Raw genomic sequence first — 19,060 nt, forward strand, 5'->3', positions numbered from 1 at the left:
TGTTCCAGATCTTTGCTTTAATAAATTTTCTCTGACTGGACTATTTTGAATTTTAATTAAGTACCCCTTGTATAGCCAAATGCTCTCTGCCAGTGTCATCACAGTCTCTGATTTTCCAGCAGCAAGAAGTTCTGCTTTTAAGATGTGATTAATGTTGTTAAAGGGTGTGGTTTTGGTGGCTAAACTCAAGCAAAAAGTTAATAAAAATGGAAGAAAAAAAGTGAGCAAAAATGATATTTGAATATCACAAAAGTGGGTAAAATACTAATTTCTGTCTTCTTGGTGTACGTCCTGTGACTTATTTGGTGCTATGACTCTTCCAACCTCCCTACCAGACTTTATTTAGACTTAAAAAAAAAACCCTAAAACTCAGATCTCAGAATTGGATATTGATGCGGGCCAGCCTCACAAACTGTGCAAATGTCTGGTTTCACAGAATTGTTTTATCAGTTGTAAAGTCTTAAAATAATCCTGATAACATCAGAGCTCTGGAAACAAACAACAGTAAAACATGTAAAAGGGAAAATGAATACAACGATTCTGTGGTTGAAGACATAGTATTACTGTTTTAAATTTACTTAATTATGGAATTTTGTTAATTATATGCTAGCTCTAAATGTTGCCATAGACATCAGTCAAGTCTTAGCTGAAAGCTCTCCTGGCAAAACCTTTGTTTCTTCCTTCTTTTCATGCAAACTTTCCACACAAGTGCAAATGCACCGTGAAGACACACAGTACAGCACATCACCCATACATTATGAGGTGAGAGTGGCGCCGACATTTTGCATGAAAATCAAAGCGTGGAATCACACACTGTTATGTCGACACACCAAACCTGCTTGACATCAGAGACGGGCGCTGGCGGAGAACTTCAGTCACACTGAATGCAGCGGTTTAGAACAAAAGGGTTCAGGTTGTGAGACTGTACCAATGCTGTAAAGCTGCACTTTAAGGCCTGAGTTTTATGTATATGAATGAGAATAACGCTTTTTCTTTCTAAATTTCTAACATGCCGTGTGATGTTTTAGACACAGAAAATACACAAATATGATTACATTTTTTCCTGTAGTGAAGCCTAAAAAAATACTGGCAAAGGTAGAAGATCTTCACTTCAGCAGAGGCAGAGTAATCGCTCGGACTCTGACGTCCACAGTCTTAACTAAGTGTGGGTAGCTGGAGAGTGCCATTTTGAATGGTCTCATTAATTCTGTTTGTTGAGCCTTCTCATTACAGAGTTAATAGTGCATCTGTCCTGATTGAGATCATGTTACGGAACAGTGATCGCCCTGTTCAAGTAATGGGTAGAAGGCACGCCACACGCCGAGCAACGTATGACTTGTGTAGTTTCCAAAATACCCACATCGTTCCCTAAAATAATCCTCAGCTACAGGTGGTATTAAAGATCACTTTGTAAATTAGAGAACATTACTATTTGGCAGTAGCAGCATTACCACATATAACAAAAAAATGAAGTATGTTTTCGGCACTAATGCAATCCCACAGGGGTTCTGGATTTTATTAAATTCAAATGAGTATAATTTATATAGCACTGATTCACAACAAAAGTAATCTCAATGCCCTTCACACAGGAAGGTAAAGGACTTACAATTTTAAAGAGAGAAAGCCAACAGATCCAAAGATTCGCTTTGAGCAAACTCTTTGGGAAGAAAAAAAAGAACTCTCAAGGCCCTTCACATAGAAAGGTAAAGACCTTACAATTTTAAAGAGCGAAGCCCACCAAACCCAAAGATTTGCTCTGAGCAAACTCTTTGAGGGAAGAAAAACTCATCTTTCAAAGTAAGAAACCTCAAGGTCTCAGGAAGGATGGTCATCAGACTTGACCGTTTGGGTGAAATGTCAAGATTGCAAAGCAAAAGATAAAAAAAGACAAAAGATTGCAGCACTTATAAAAAAATAACACTGCGAACCAAATACAAAGATATGCTTCAGAAATGGAAAACACAACCAAACACCGAAATGCAATGCAAGTGAATCAAACACGACTCTTATGTTTAGAAATTTTGCATGGTGAACAGCAAATATCTGGAAAAATATAGAGTTTCTGTGATTAGAATGTGTAAACAAATACAAACTATGCACTTTAGCTGATTGTCCAATATGTCCGTCTTAAATTCTTAAGTCACCATGGCAGCAACAGGTGCGTTTATCAGGTTTATTATCTCCTTTCTGTCGTAGTCTATAGCCTGCGTGTTCTTAAGTAGCAACTCTCAAGGCTGCCATCATACAAACTGTAGTGTTCAAGTGCATCTTGCTCTTTCCAGATACCTTACTTGTGAAGTATTAGTAGCAGACTGAGGAGCAGAACATTCCAGAGCAACACACAAAGATCAAAAGACTCTTTCCCAAAGCTGCAAGTTTGGTAACAAACCATTTCAGAAGACAGCTAACTAAAACTCACATCCAAATGGAACATCTGCTGATCGGATGTTTACTACTAACAGACTACTCATGGCATTTTTGGAGACAACAGGATGGATATGAACATTTAAGAAATGACCGAAGAATAAGTTCGAAAGGCATTTGGCCTCGAATCTCTCCTGGACAGTGAAGCTCAACACCACCCCTTGGGAGGAACACATCCATGATTGGCTAGATGCTGATTTGAATTTGGCTCCAAAACTTTCTATGTAGAAGAAAGTCACTGGAATGCAACTGACAGGGGATTTGGGATTTAAAAAACACTCTTGAAAACAGAGGAAGAGGGTTCGAGCTCAGAGAAATTCATGATGACCTAATTTAAACAAAGGCTTAAAACTGGGTTAATTTATGATGGCTTCAGGAAACGAATGACTTAACTTTAAACTAGAGTTCTGTTTTTCTATACTTTACTTAAAGTTTGACTTCTTAAGTTAACTTTAATACTACAACAGCACGAATATTTTCTGCATAACTATGAGCTTCGACTCTTAGTATTTGTACACCAGCACACATTGGCAGCTCAAACCTGCCAAAGTGCTTCCTTGTCTCTGTGTTCCTGAACCAACTCATCCAGCAGATCATCACAGCTCCACACCTTGCAGCGGCTTCTCTCTCCCTCCTACAAAGGCTACGCAAGTATCACTTTCCTTCTGGGAATTTGTAGTAATTTGTAGTCCTTTTGGGACTACAAATTACAATGATTCTAAATTCACCACCTACCGACCAACTGCTTCCAGTGACGATCACAGCGAATTACTTTGTTAATCTCCATTAATTCATTAATCTATTCACTGTCTGTTGTTTTTATGTCATTGGTGTTTAGAATTTGTTTGTACCATCAGTTAATAAATGTTTGTGTATAATTATCATCGGTTCTACTGTGTATTTCTTTGGGGAACTGGAGGTCAATAAAATCAGAGTTTACGACTTTCATAGTGAGACTGATCAATAGAAGTTGATTAATTAATGATTAATGAACCTGAAATATTCCTGATAAAGGGTTCTTAAGTGGTCTTGATAACATACTTAAGTGGTGTCCCTAAATTAACGAGAGCAATTTTAATCAAAAAGTGTAGTTTCTACCATTAGGTGTGTTGCATCCTACACTTTTATCTACATTAATTCCTACATATGAGGCTAATTTCTCCACATTGTGTTACAGTATCTATACTGAAACTGCCATATATCATATGCACAATGATACTTATAAATAAATAATAAATACATTTCTTTTATGGCGCTTCTATGTTGTTTGCTGACACTGTGTTCCTGCTGTTTGTCCTCATCTCTGTCTTGTATTATCTCCTGTATCGTTTCACAGCAAAGTCAAAAGCAATTTTCTGCAACAAGGTCGTTAAACAACTAATGAAATTGAATAGATAATTGCAATACAGGAGTAGTTTTAAGGGGAAATGAAACATTGACCTTGTAACAGCAGTACAATACACACAACTTAAGCATTGTGGACAAAATCTGCCATGTATTCCCAACTATCAGGAAACGTAATCTTTAAGTTATGATTTGGAACCCTACAGCATAAATAAAAATGTAGTAGAAGTACACAGCAAGAGCAAAACTGGTGGCATCTTTAACCTCTGGCGGTGGGTATCAGCAGCAAATCAGAGTTCTGACCATCTCACACAGATATGTTACTGCCTTTGGGGATCTTGTACACACAGACATGTGAAAACATATTTACCAAAGAGTCAGGATTCAAACAGCATAATTCCTCAACACATTTTTCAATAAAGAAGAAATGGGAGTTTCTTCATGTTAACCAAGGGACTGGAACTGAACAAATACTGATTTTTAGTACCAAATTAATGTGTTGTTTGTCTCATTTCAGCTATTAAATGATATAGCAGATGAAATTAGTATTTGCTGAGTTTTTACTTTAGTTCTATGACTACCGTTGGAAATGAGAGTATGCATCTGCCATATACTGCCTGTAACTCCTGTAACTGCTTCACCATCAGCCACCCACACGTCTGTTCCAAAGCACCCACAACAGGACGGATTCCCACTTCCTGTCAGGGCCAAAACAGAAATAAATAAAAATTCCACATGTCTGTAGAGGCCGAACCTCACATACAATCTCCTCCTTTTGGCAAGCAGCCTTCGTGATTACCTCTCAACCGGCTGCTGCACGCTTCACCGTTTTCTCCCCTTTTTCCTCGATGTGTGATTTATTTATTTGAAGAGGTGACATTAACATTAAACCCAGACGTGCTACATGTGTTTTTCAATTCTCCCTCTGAACGTGCAATACTTTGAAACAGATGGAAGTAGAATATGTCTGCACGTCTATGTGTGTAGGTTGATGACACGTTTTTTTCAGGATCACCACTGGGTCTATGCACGGAGGCATTATTTAATGGAATTAATGTAGTCCTCAATGAATTTCATTTGTTCCGGAGCCCACTTCTTGCACTAAAATGATGCAGAATGAAAGACATACTACATAGATTAAAAAAAAAACTATAAAAGGCAGCATTAAAGGCATTAGAGGAGAATTAATTTCCTACGACTTTGAACGTAGCATGCGCATGCGCACATACAACCTCTCCCTCACCCCCCTCTAACCTCCCCCCTCTTAACATTTACGAAGAAACGCCCCCCTCCAGAAACTTGCGTAGCACTCGTGAAGTTGTCTTCTACGGCTGGGTCCCCCTGGATCTTTATCTGCCATTATGTAAAAAAAGATGAGCAAAACAAGTCGCCAGCTAACTACGAAGCTATACCAAAGCAACACATACAGAAAACACGTAAGTCCAAGGCGTACGTAATCTACGTAACTAGGCCTGAGCCGGAAGATTTTTGATTGACAGGAAAGGGAGCAAACCAAACGCCTGATTGGCTGATGTTTTTCAGGTCCTGCCATGTCCACAGTTTTTTTTTTTTATTTATTCTTTTAGAGACCATACATACAAGTCCACTAAAAGTCAGTATATTCATTTTATGTGAATCAGACAAATTAAACAAAAAAAAAAATCCTCCATAATGCCTTTAAAGGTTGCGGACTTGTGCAGATTTTTCACCTTGGCAAAGCTCTTAACCAGTCTGAAGACATGTCGCCTCGCACTGACCTCAGGAGAGCCTGTTCTGCTGTGTTACACATCTAAGGGTAATTGCTGTTAGATCAGAGCTAATCCAGAGCCAGACAAAATACCTGAAAAAATGCACACTGTGTGCTGCGCCTGTGAATGGAGGCGAGGGGGATACAGCCATGACATACCAATGAGCTTCCTCTGGATCAGCATACAATGTGTGAGGCCAACTGCCCAACGCTTATCACAAGTGCATAGATGTACTGAAACACCTCCATTCAGTATCACTGGCGCCGCATGAAAGAAAAGACTCAATCTGATGGAGACATTTTCTGAAATGGTAAATGGAAAAGTGTTGAATTTGATAACAATGACACAGAAACAGTTTAGCAGTTTCAAAACCCCGCAGCCCTCAGCATATTTCTCATCTTTCAACGTGCATAATGATTGCGCCAAATGTCATCATGAGCAGCGAAGATGCAAAACAAAAGGCATCGGTTTAGACTCGAAAACACTGACGACGACAACAACTAAATTGAAGATGTTAATGTTGGCATCCCTGCTAACCAAACATTCAGTGAGTATGATTCTCTTGTTTCTGTCAAAAAATGTCTCTTTGTAAAACCTGTATAATTCCACTATTATCCAAGGAAGCAACAATGGCTCACAATAACGCAATCAACTGGAGGTCGCAATGCGTTTGTCTGAGCGACTGCTCGGGATAAAGCACATGTCTCGGTTTTGTTTTAAATCAATGGGCCAATATTATCAAGACTGACAGCTAGAGAAAAAAGAAAGTGCCTTAGAACATGTGTCCGTGTGCAGATAAAGCCAACTCCACCGGGGAGCTTGGACAGATGTGCATGATGGAGCAGGAAAAATTTTTTTTTTTTTAAATGTGGGAGGGAACCCATCAGTTGAGAGGAGATTAATGGTGCACATTCTTTATCTGAAGGGAAATCTCAGATATTGTACAGCTCGGAGGGAATGCAAATAGGTACAAACACACCAGCATAGATAAAAGGTTTAAAATCTTTTGTAGGAACCACGGGGATGTGACGGCAGCGAGCTGTGCAGAGCTGGCGCGTTTCCAAGGTGCAGAGCAAATTCTGGCGGGAATCAAATTTTATGGGTCTTAAACATCATTGTGACCAGCTTATATGAACAATGACTCTCCTTTTCCCCTCTTTGAAAACACACACACTGCTTGTCATGTTTGCAAAATAACATCCTTATGTGATTTCAATAATTCCATTAACTAGGTTAGTTGAGACTATTTAGCTACATTTCCACTGTTATAAGAGGCTAATTTACCCAATTTTACAGCCAAAGGTTGCAGATAAAGAACAACAAAAACAAACAGATTCGTTTTTTGGAACTGTATAAAAGTGATGTGAAATCGTGTACCAACTGAAACACAGACTGCAGTTTATAGTTCACATAAGAAAATATTAAATGCAGTAGGACAAGATCAGAATGAAACAGAGGCTGGTGGAAAATATACAGTGTGTGCATGAAAGAAGCAGTGGGGGGAAAGCTGCAGCTCAAGCAGAGTGAAACTGGGCTTTCTGTGTCTGTGATCTGAAAATCTAACCTGCCAACCAGCAGGAGGTCACTTACAGGCTTTCTGTTCAGTTTGAAGCCAGATATGGCGGCGTGAGTAAATTACAGTGAGCCAGCTTCCAGGTAAACTATACATTTTACTCACAATGTGACACAAAATCTCCCTTCCAGCGTATTCCATACTGCTCTTAATTATAGAAAACTAGTGCAGCATTGTTTGCAGATTGCAATTTATTGTACCCACGCTTGGCCCACGCTCTGAGGAATGAATATAATTTGAGAGAATTCCATTTCTTTCAAAAGTAAGAACACTTTGTGACTGGAAAGAAATACAAATGTTTCACCATAAAACACAGTTACAACTGGAAAGTGGAAAATAATGGATAAATGAGGCTAGAAAATGGAGCAAAAACACTTAATAGTCCATTTTTGGTAACTACCTGTCCTTTTAGTCACTCGGATCAGGTGCTTTCGTCTCCTTTAGCATTTGTCTTACTTTCATGCCAAAGAACGCCAAACAGAAAATATACTTCAGTGGTAAACTGCTCACATGACTGACTGATCCTTTAATAAACAGAAAATTCTCAATGGAAATGACATTGTGCGCATGGTAATCCTAAAAGAACGACAAACAACTCCATCTGCCTTCTATTCAAGTGCCTCAGTGTATCAACAAGCAACCGACAAAAAACGCTTCATAGCAGGATCTATATGAAGCAGCAGCAGCACTGGTCAAAAGAGGCTTTACTTGTGTGTCACATAGAGAGCTGACACAGAGTGCTCTGCATCCGACTGGCTGAGTATCAGCAGGCAGGTATGCAGCATTTCCATTTCAACTCTCGCAAGATAAGTTAGAACTTGCACTCAAGTGAGAGCACTGCCCAGGCAAAAGAAATTCCACCTGCTCTTGAGCCGTCTGATAGCTCTCGCATGAGGATGAACTTAATATTTTTTAAGCAATACTGCAGCTTCCGAGCATAAATTCCAATGTGAGCACACCCCGCCTCAAGGAGAGAACAACGTCCACTCCACACACATAATGACACTGTCTGCTCTCCCAGCCTTTTTCTCTAGGCAGTCAGGGGTGGACTTAATACTTCACTATTGTGTTTATTCATGCCTTCTGTTTAGCTGAAATGCCCACCCTGGGCCACAACTGTTCTTTTTTTATCCCCTCGTCAGAACATGCTGAAGGTATTTAGCAGAACCGAAAACAGAAAACTTGAAAGTCTTTGCATCCATTTGAATAAATCAGCCAACTTCTGTTTTATTATGTGCAATTAGAAAACATGTTTATTCACTTAAAAATGCCTTTTTAATTTTTTTTCCCCCTCCCCAAGATAATGCAATCTTAAAGTTTCAGTTGATTAAACATCTATGAAGTGAATTCATTAAAGAACTCCAAAAGCCAGGAAAAAGTTTCATGTTCATTTAAGCAAGCAGCCACAGTCAGCCAGTGTCTATTCATTATCTCTGTCTGCAAGTCTATTTCTGAATATGAATATGGAAGAAGCCAATGGAGAAAATGTGGAGCTCATATCTATCTTCTTTTCATTTCTTCAGTTTTAAAAAGCAACTCCAGTAACAAAAAACCCCACTTAGCATCAACATTTTTTATGTTGTGATCATTTTGCAAAATCGAATGCGACGGCAGTCTGTATCAGTATTGATCCAGTGAAAAAACAGATGAGAGAAATTTTTAAAAAATCAGTTCTGACTGATGGACTCATCATGGAATCCCATAACAGAAAAGCAGAAACCAAGTTCAACTTTAAAGATAAATAAAATACAGTAAAATGTAAATGAGTGGTTGTTTGAGAGGCACAGACTGGAACTCATTTGTTAATCAGCTAAGAAAGTGGATTGTACTGTCAACAAATAATGACTTCAGTGATCTGTGAGCCAATTTAAACTTTGCACTTTGAAACGGCAAAATATTCGACACGTCTAAATATCGTACTCGGTTTTAAAGACACTGCAGCCAAGTTGATGGATTTTACCCAAAGTCCCTGTGCCCCTAATGTCTGGCTCACATTATAAAAAGTATTTTACTAAGAGAGCAAATACATTACACAGTTTTTGTCACATGGGGCCTTCTATTATGTGGTGGGGACACACCAGAGGAGCCCAAGGAGCAAAAAGAGCAAGTAAATGGAATTGCTTTTATAAATCAGTGTCACATTATGTATTCAGTGCACAGACTAAAAAGCCTCTCTACAGTATACAAGCAGAAAGTTTATAAATCTTTTGGGAATCAGCTTGCAGCATGCTCTCTTGTTAGCTACATTGTCGAGGCTATTCTTTGATACTAGTCCAGCTTTACATATCAAGATAGGCTGTCGTGGAATTACAGAGGCATATAAAACAATGTTGGGGTAAAAAAAAAAAAAGAAGACTTACAAAAGGAGGTTACGGAAATGAAATAATGAAGGAGACGGGAAGCATTGCATCAGTGGAAGTCCATCAAAGAGACAGCATGCTGCAATAAAAGTCTAACAGCAGGATGAAAAAGTTTAGGTTCCCTTTAATTTTCAATGCTAATGTCTGAATAAATTCAGGCTGCTGGTTTCAGTTTACATGAAAAGAAACATGACAGTAATGGCAAGTCAGTGGGCCTCCCGTCTATTTTCAGGGCATCAAAAAGGACATTTTTTGTCAAAGCTGCTTTTGTGTTGGAACCTCTGAAGGCCGTTAAAACCATTACAGAGGTGGTGGATGAAGGTTTATGCTAACACTAGCAGGCTCAGCTCAGATATGTAAATATCCGATTCAACCACTAGATTTCACAGTTTCAGTAATTAGAACTATAAGCAAACAGCCTATTTTGCTTGGTATACTCTAATCAATGCTCCCATCTCATATTTATGTATAAGGGATGGTGAAGACTTAAACAATAAATCACCCAAAAAAAGAGCACATAATTTCAAACATGCATTATGTGTTTCAAGATGAGAAAAAATGATGCCATGCATCAATTTGACAAGCATCGTCTTAATTAATAAAATAGGAAACGCACATGAGCCGTTGTGCATGTTGCATAAATCAGACAAACAAAAAGAGCTTGTGCCTTCATTAGAGCGATTTACATAAAAGTTCTTTGTTCATTCCGTCAAAGATAACTGCAGTGCGCCTCTCAGCAATGGTAATGATCAAATGATTATCTTGAGTTCAAAGCTGTCCACCAGAGCTACAAGGCAAGACTACAAACCTTGGTGGTAAAACTGAGCATTAAAAAATACAGTCTCTGCAAAGGACAGTAACCAGCATGGGCAGCTGACCACGGGTCATTCATCCTCCCCATGCCATCACTTGTCACCATTAAACGAGGATTCTTCACTCCCTGCAGGTCACACAAGTTTCCCATTGCGTGAGGTGATGTGACCTATTAATCTGTTGTTTTGTCAAAAGCAAGTTCCAGCAAAAGAAAGACAAACAAAGCAGCACTGATGCATACTGATGCTGTTCTTGTGGCTCCTTAGAGCCCACCACCTCACTTTAACACTTCATGACTCGTCATACATCTTGTACCTCATTGTGAAAGTTCAACAACATCAGGGCTGTCACTCCTATTGCAAGACAATATAGCGTTATTTAACACCTAGAGTCAAGTTTTGACACATGCAAGTGTAAATCACCACCGGCAGCAGTGTATTAATTATCAACCACTGAAGGAAGGAGCTAGCAAATCACAGTGGGAGGAAATGAAACGTTCGAGTTTGTTGCAAGAAGATGTGTAAAAACAGAATAGTTGGAGGATGTACACTTGCGTTCTAATGTTTGGGGTCATTCAGACAATTTCATGTTTTCCATGAAAACTCACATTTTTATTCATGTGTTTAACATATTTGCACAAGGGTTTTCTAATCATCAATTAGCCTTTCAACACCATTAGCTAACACAATGTAGCATTAGGACACAGGAGTGATGGTTGCTGGACATGTTCCTCTGTACCCCATGTAGATATTCCATTAAAAATCAGCCGTTTATACAGCTAGAATAGTCATTTACCACATTAACAATGTCTAGACTGGATTTCTGATTAATTTAATGCTATCTTCAATGAAAAAAAAATGCTTTTCTTGGTTGGCTACTTACCGGTAAAAATGTATAGTACATGTGAATCAAAACCTATAAAAATGTGAGAATAAAATAAGATCAAACAGAATAGTAATTAGACTAAAAGCTGGACAACAAAGAAGGAATATGTTCGAATTGAAACCAATGAAAAAAGTTTTATGAAATATAAACAATAACAATAACTAACACCGATTTACATTTTTGTTATCTGTTATGTAGCATTAAAGCACACCTTATTAGATGTGCTATGTTGCTCCAGCAGCTTGGAGCACAAAAGCTCAAGGCAGCTTCAGCAGTATTTATGGAGAAGCACTGAACAACCAGACAGCCTGTTCCAGATGACCTGAGGGGATGGGCTGGTTCATAGCTCACAATCATGTCAGAGAGAAGTTGGGGTGCCAGACCTTGTAGGGCTTTCGAAACACGCATCAAAAATTAAGCATGAATTCTAAAATTTACAGCAAGTGAGCACAGCTGGTTGTATTTCCTTTCTCTTGTTGGGAAAAAAAAAAACTGCATTCTGGATTGGATGCATTTAATTGAGATACTTTTTTTGGATGTTGCTGTGAGCACAGCAAGTGACAGTAGTCAAGCGATAATTTACCTATCCCAACCAATCATAATATATGATGATTGTGATTAATAGTAGGGGCGGGGTTGGGAATCCAGTCAGCCAGAACAGACCTTCTTCTGTGCTATAAAGCTGTCATTTTACTGTATATGAACAACATAAAAGGCACGAGTCTGAAAATATTGTGAAAGGGCATTGCATGTGTGTGGTTAGAAACACAATAGATGCTACAAATGACACTGCCAATAGCGGAGTATTCATCTTATAAAGACAGCCTCCTGTAGGTCTATCATAGCAGGCCAAATGATGATAAATAGATCATTTACTGGCCTGCAGATCACATAACACCTCTTGGTATGTGGGTTGAACCTTTTCTGAACACAGTATATTCAAACCAAAAGCTAAATAATCGTCAATTTTAAGTGTCTTCTAAAAAGAAAAAGAAAAAAAACCTTCATCTCAGCCCTACACCACATAATAACTCCCGTCTCTCTGGTTGACCTTTGCCCCCTCTTCATTGCTTGTCCTGCAGTGCTAAGCTGAACCCTTGACACGAGATTGAGACGTAGTGCAGTGTGTACATGTTCTGTGCCACAGGGAACAGAGCTCTCTAGCACCTGTATTCTCTTCTTTTTTTTCCCACTTTACCACTGTAGCTTTTAATCTCCCATCTCCAACCAGGCAGCGTTTGCTGTATCTCCTGCTCGTAGGGTACAGCAAGGTAGAGCGTGGAGACGATTTGAGGGAGAAAAAAAAAAAAAGCTCCGTTGACATCCCCGGGTTTGATAAGATGCGTAAAAAATGACTATGATGCGGCGTAAAATGAAAAAGTGTAAAGATTTAGGCCAACGCGATGGACAGGGACGATAAGGAGCGTGGAGGCATTTTCATGTTTTCGTTCTTGCATTAAGTGCCGGAAGGTTTTCAAAAAAGGTGAACTCCTAATGAGGTGTTTACAGACTCAGCCATGTTGCTAAAGGTATTGATTTCCACCAAGTCCCACGACATCACTTAAAATGAGCAAAGAAAATTATCCCGCGTGACAAAGTGCAGCAGCATAGAATTATCTCCCTCGAATTTGTAGGCGCGATGCTACAAACCTGAATTACCAACATATTTTGCACACTGCATTCCGAGGCTGCATTAAAAATCGGCATTTTTAAAGTGGAATGATAGCGCAACACTAGGGCTCGATGGTATTGCATTTGTAAAGGCGAGGGAAGCAAATATTTCAGCAAATCCAATGTGCAGCATTTAACCGAAGATATGTGCATAGGTTATGCGCTTATTGAATAAATGGGAATCTCTCGCTGTTTGCTAACATTTAAGGGGAAGACTGAGAAAACACAGGGGAGGAGGAGGAGGGATGGAGGAAGGCAGCTCTGTACATTTCCTCCACGCTGCCCTTTCTGCTCATCCATTCTCCGTGACACTTGTGGTAATAAATCAAAGCCGAGAAGGCAGGCCACAGTGGGAAGGAGACTTGCTGTCCTTTTCCCCCCTTCCCTATAACCTCTGACGTCGCTTCGACAAAACAATCGGACATCTGACAGTATCGGGGAAACAGACAAGGCTATGCTCATTATGGTCGGGATGGCATTTGGCTAATAGGGTATGCCCCTGCATACCTTATCTCTGCGCTGCTATTTTCACTATTGTAGAAAAAAAAAACAGCAAGTGGATTTTGTTATCAAAGGAGAGAAATGCACCACTGAGGAGGAGGTAACATAGGGTTTGCAGTTTATATGTCTATTAGGTGAGGTGCAGCGGCAAATACTAACTGCTTAGGACAACGCCGCTGGACACTGTTCTCTGATATCAAAGCAAAGGACCATTTTCTACAAACAGCAGGAGACGCAGCAAAAAATTAGTCAGGTTTCGTGCAAGATCAGAGTTTGCATTAAAATCAAAAGGCATTTGTCAACACGGTTACAATGTTAAATATGCAGGTAATGCCACGGAATAGTCATAGCTGAAAGAGGCATGCAATCAATTCAATGCCTAGAATGCAACATTACTTGGCTTCGGCTTTTTGATTTAAGGGTCAAAACTGTGAGTGTTTCAATTTATTAACTATAATGCAGATGGAATGCAATGTGGCATGACATGCATTCAAAGTACAACATTATGAGTGAATACATGCCTTTATATTGGGAGCAGTAAACAGCAATGGGGTGATTTCCTGAGATATCCCCTTGTAAATATGGCAGTGCCACATTATTTGTACTCATTTTAAAATCAACATAAAAGTACAAAAGTCAAGAACAATCAGTGCAATGCTTTGCTTTCCTACAACAGTAAACACACAGGTTAGATAGTGTAGTACACGCTTAAGATCCAATGGAAAGTCAAAGTTAAAGGCAGAAGAAGATGTCTGTTGACATGCCAATGAAGATGACGCTTGTTGGAGTTGAACACATCATAAAGGTTCAATGAGCACTTGTCTGGTCCTAAGGGGATGTGCAGGGTAAGTATGTATTCCACAGATACATTTCATAAAAATTCTCTCAAATGTCAATGTGTCTACTTCCATAAAAAATTAAGGCAAACCTGCCTGCTTAAGGATGAAAGAAAACACTCTCTCAGTTGTATAGAGAAGTCATGTGCTGGTTTAATCAGTGGAAGAAAACAAATGCAGATAGAAAAGTAAAGTTCCAACTATAGTTTGTTTGGTTTAAAATGGAGAACAAATAGAACCCTGCATTGAAGTTCAATGTTTTGTCAGCCCATCTACAACAGGAAGGTGTCCCAATGACGTAACAATATCATCTATGGACAGTCTTGGTTAAATACATGCTGCAGCAAATAAATGGGGGTGCATGGGGGGGGGGGGGGGGGGATCTGTAAAATAACACAAGCAATATTTCAAGAATAAAGATTTAACATGTCCATGTGAGGACAAAAAAAGCTTGTGTCTCAAGTGTAATGACATGCCAACAACTGTGGGCCAATTAACCTGCCAATATGTTTATCCTTTGGTGTCAGAATCAGTGAAAACATGTTCAGATTTCAGTTAGACAAGTTCTTTTTTTTAAGTTCAGACTACTAGCTAAAGGCAGCCTTCGGAATGCTGTTAGGACTTGTTCTGTTTTGTCACAAGAGGAGTTGCTGCCTTTCCTGGGTCCAGAACTTTGAATCCATCCACTCTACTGGGTTGACTGATTCGTCTGGCATCGTGACATGAAACAGCACTTTCTCAGGCTGAAAAAGCAATCGGTCAAATAAGTGCCGGTGAAGGACTAACGATTAGCCGATCAATGCCACGGTAGGGGCTACCGTTGCTGTCAAGCATTGTCAAGCTTGGGGCTTGGGCACATTTGGCCGGCTCAAAAGCCTTGAATTTGAAAGGCCTCCCTAGATAAGCAAATTTATGTTACATCTCCTGCACTATATTCACAATTTCATCCTACATTGTAGTTTACATTACTCCCATCTGCGGAAAAGCCCACATGTTGGCATGGTTACACATCAGTGTCAGCTTAAAATGACATTAAATTCAGGCGGATACGTTGGTCTCCAGTGACTGGTTAGGGAAAATTGAACCCCCTCCCCAACGGAAATGGGTTAGAGTGGAGTCAATGTCAGACCGAGGATGGAAACGGAGAGTAACAAGTTGACAATTCTCTCTGATATCAGGAAAGATGCTACCAGCCTTCAAGAGCATCAGAACAACATTAATAGAGCAGAATATAGAGCTTGCGGATGGCTGCCTCGACCCAATACACACTATACAGTCCTGTATAATTTTTAGTGGCTATTAAAATATAAAATGATAAAAAAAAGAAGAAAAATGACCTGCATGCAAACACTCATACACTATGTGTGTATTTACATGTGTATTTGTCGTGCTCAGGCTTTCAAAGCACCACTGAGCATCAAAATTCACATTTTTAATAGGTGAGAGAAAATGATGGGGTAGAATATTGATGGAGCGAGCGCGATTCTTAGCATAATAAAAATTCACCGCGTATATGATTCAATTTGCTCATTTTGTTCTGCTAAATCAACAACACAGTGTATTTTTATGATGTCAATTGCAACATTTAATTTCACAGGCTCCACCACAGCCACTAACACATTCATCACGAAAAAAAAGAAGAAAAAAAAAGCTGTCAAAGTGACTGGCACACACCATGGTGCTGAATACTGAAGAAACGGGAAAACACAGGTGACACCAAAATCCCAACTGGGATCTTAGCACAATTATATGAAGATTTACGGCGTATACGAGGTATTTTGTTGTGCGAAATTACACAAGTTTAACGGGAAAAGTGACACTAAATTCAAAGTATTTGGCTTATGTTGGAACAGCTGCACAAATTAAAGTATAAGTTGACTTAGAAGGGAGTTTCACAGAGCCGGAATGCCGCATTTGATTGCTCTCACTCACTCACTCACTCACTCACTATCCATTTTACGTCACTGTGCCACTGAACCGCGGGTGCGAGGGAAAGCTTACATTATTTAAAAGGAAACATGTTTTTTTTTTCTCCTCAGTGGTATTCACAGCAAGTGTTGATGCAGTTTCACAACGTGGTCAACAGCATGGGTTAATGCACTCGAATATCTCTCAAGGCCGAAATAAACGCATTTCATAGTGAAGTACTTTGTTTTTTAAACATACTATCTTCAATGCCACGGCTCATTACATTCAATGAAAACCTTGTTAAAGCCAACGTGAGAGCCGAGTGTGTTGTGTTCCCTGTGATTTATGCATTTCTTAACTAAATCTCTTCACACTGACCATGTAGTCGGTTTGGAATACAACACATGGCACAACTGCTGAAGCTCCTTCTCTTCCCTCCACAGCGTGCAGTCATGCACTGAAAGGGTGAAGCAGCAAATTTGCTAGCTGGCAGACTGGGAGGACAGAGAGGCCTTTCTCACCAGTCAACGGCTGTCCTTAATGAGAATAGAAAGTGATTTACTAGCTTAATGCTCCAGCCCTCAGCCCGCCTGCCCGCCTTTGCTTTGCACAGCCAGTTTAGTCGACACTCTTCATACAGAGAACGAAATTGAGACCAGGGAAAGAAGAAGAGGGGGGAGAAGACAGCGAGCCCTCGTCCGAAAACTAATGAGGCTTTCTCATGGATTCTCAGCATCACTCGCCTCCACCCAAGTTGTGCATCTTTGGATTTTGAGTGGTTTTCACGGGGTTTTCTACCACAGTGTGCTGATGGGAGCTGCACAACGAGACACCATAAGGACAGTCATCCTTTAAGTGACTTCAAGACATAATAAAAAGAAGAGAATCATAAAGAAAGCAAGGTGAGGACGTTCCCTCTGTATGTAGCCCACTCCTCCTGCAAAGGAAATGTGCTTCAGATTGGTGGAAGGCAGAGATTGCTCCCTGCTATTATGTCCTCTATGATTATCCAATCAGCGATGCTATTCCCCAAGACCACTTTAAAGTCAGTGTCTTTCACGGGAGAAACTCACATAACCTGACAAAGACCAGCACTGTGCTGCGTTGATTCACTCCGAAACACAAAATAAAGGGGTAAACTTTTAAAATCTGAAGCAAACTTCCTGAGTTTTTCTGGGGGGTTTTTTTCCATTCAGTTCAACTTATACCACCGGCAAAGCATGTGAGTCACGTGCTCAAGCTAGAATAATAATAATACTAAAAAAAAGACAATTTCATGCATATTTGGGAGGCCAAATTGCATTCCTTGATTGGGGCACCATACTTAGAGTATGCATGAAATTTCAAATCATAATCACATTTCACCACAAAATAGGCAGAGAGAAAAAAGGGGGACAAGTTAAGGAGGTGGGGGGGGGGGACTACAGAAGGTCACTTGAATAAAATAGAAAGAGGTGGAGTGGGATGGGGTGGAGGAAAAGCATCTTTTTCACCTGGGTTGGCCCTACTGGTTGGGGAGGACAGCAGCGAATCCAAAACAGGTGACTTCATACATGATTTTGGGGGGGATGTAGCACGGATTTCTCTCTCTCTCCGTGCGTAAAAATGTGCAGCATTACCATCATGGAGGGCAAAAAAAACAACAACAAATAAACACAAGAAGCCGACCACAGCAGTTTCTTACCGAGAGTGAAGTAGGGAAGAGCTGTGTTGTCAAGATCATCCATTACGGAAATTCGCCCAGGTAGGTCTGTTCTAACGAATAACAGGAGTCGGGATTCCCCCCCTCCTCCTGCTCCTCCTCCTCCTCCAGTTCCTCCTCCGGTTCCTCCTCCACCAGCACCACCACCACCTGCTCCAGCGGCAGCGGCAGCAGCGGCGGCGGCGGCACCCCCTCCTCCGTCTCCTCCTCCACCACCACCAGCCACGTTCCCCGAGGCTCCGCCGGTGAAGCTGAACTCGTTCTCCCGGAGTACGGGCAGCGTGGAGACGGTGACGGTTTTCACCTCACATGGCGTCTCCGCGTCGCCCTCCTTGTCCCTCTCCTCGTCCTGGAGCGATGTCGCCCCTCGGTTCGCCCGCACCGACGCGGAGCCGGCGACCAGGAGCAGCGCCGAGAGAAGGACGCGGAGGTGCAGCGCTAATATCTTCGCCATCCCGCTCCTCGCGTGTGGTTCTCTCGCTTTGAGTGGGGCTCATAAGCTGTCCGTTCACTTATAGTACAGTCGCTGCAAAGGAGTCGCGTCCGTCCAGGAGGCGGCAGCACAGGTGTAGTGAGGAGGATGACATCCCCTCCTCGGCTCCCCCGCACATCCATCTGAGCTCACATGTGGGACAACAAATCACCTAAAGTTGGAGGAGCACGTGCATTTTAAAAAAAGAAAGACAGATTTGAGGTGGAGTTTGCAGTTTGGATTTTTTTTGTTTGGTTTTTTTAGGGTTTTTTTGTTTGTTTTGGTTTTGTTTTGTTTTTTCTTCCACATTCAGACAAATTTTAAAATATTAGTTTGTAGTAGGATAGTTTATACCTTCTACCATCTTAGTACACATTTTTCATTAATGTTTTTTTTTTTCAAATTCGGTGCTTTCCTTAAATCTTGTTTTGTTTGTTTGTTTTGCTTTATTTTATTTACTTGTCAGACATTCCAAAACATTCCTAGTAGGAAGTACAAGTTATCCTTACCCACATCCTTAATTAAAGTCTTTTTTTTTTCTATTTTAATATACTATCTATCAAGGGTTAAATTTACACTTAAAATGACAGATTTCAGGTGGAGTTGGCATGAAGTATTTTTTTGTTTTTATATTTATTTTTGTTTTGCTTTGTTTCTTTTACAGTCTTACTCATTATAAAGTATTTGTTTATCTTCTTCAGATACACAGATGTAGATAGACAACTTATTTGATCCCCTTGGGAAGGTTCAAGGAATCCAGTAGCTCACACACGTTACATTTAAGAGAAAAAAGTAAATAAAGAAAGTAATGTGAAAATATGCT

At 40.2% G+C, this 19,060-nt stretch overlaps 1 protein-coding gene across 1 annotated transcript in view; it reads right to left on the reverse strand.

Annotated features, from left to right (window-relative positions):
- The window catches only part of LOC110959713 (astrotactin-2-like), a 286,904-nt gene extending 268,534 nt beyond the window's left edge, over positions 1–18,370 (reverse strand). Inside the window, exon 1 of the mRNA XM_051938273.1 lies at positions 17,748–18,370. Within this exon, the coding sequence (XP_051794233.1) occupies positions 17,748–18,219 (472 nt within the window). The 5' untranslated portion in view covers positions 18,220–18,370. The remainder of the gene's footprint in view (positions 1–17,747) is intronic.
- Between the last annotated feature and the right edge of the window lie 690 nt (positions 18,371–19,060).

Source organism: Acanthochromis polyacanthus, chromosome 18, assembly GCF_021347895.1.
Source record: "Acanthochromis polyacanthus isolate Apoly-LR-REF ecotype Palm Island chromosome 18, KAUST_Apoly_ChrSc, whole genome shotgun sequence".
NCBI lineage: Eukaryota > Metazoa > Chordata > Actinopteri > Pomacentridae > Acanthochromis > Acanthochromis polyacanthus.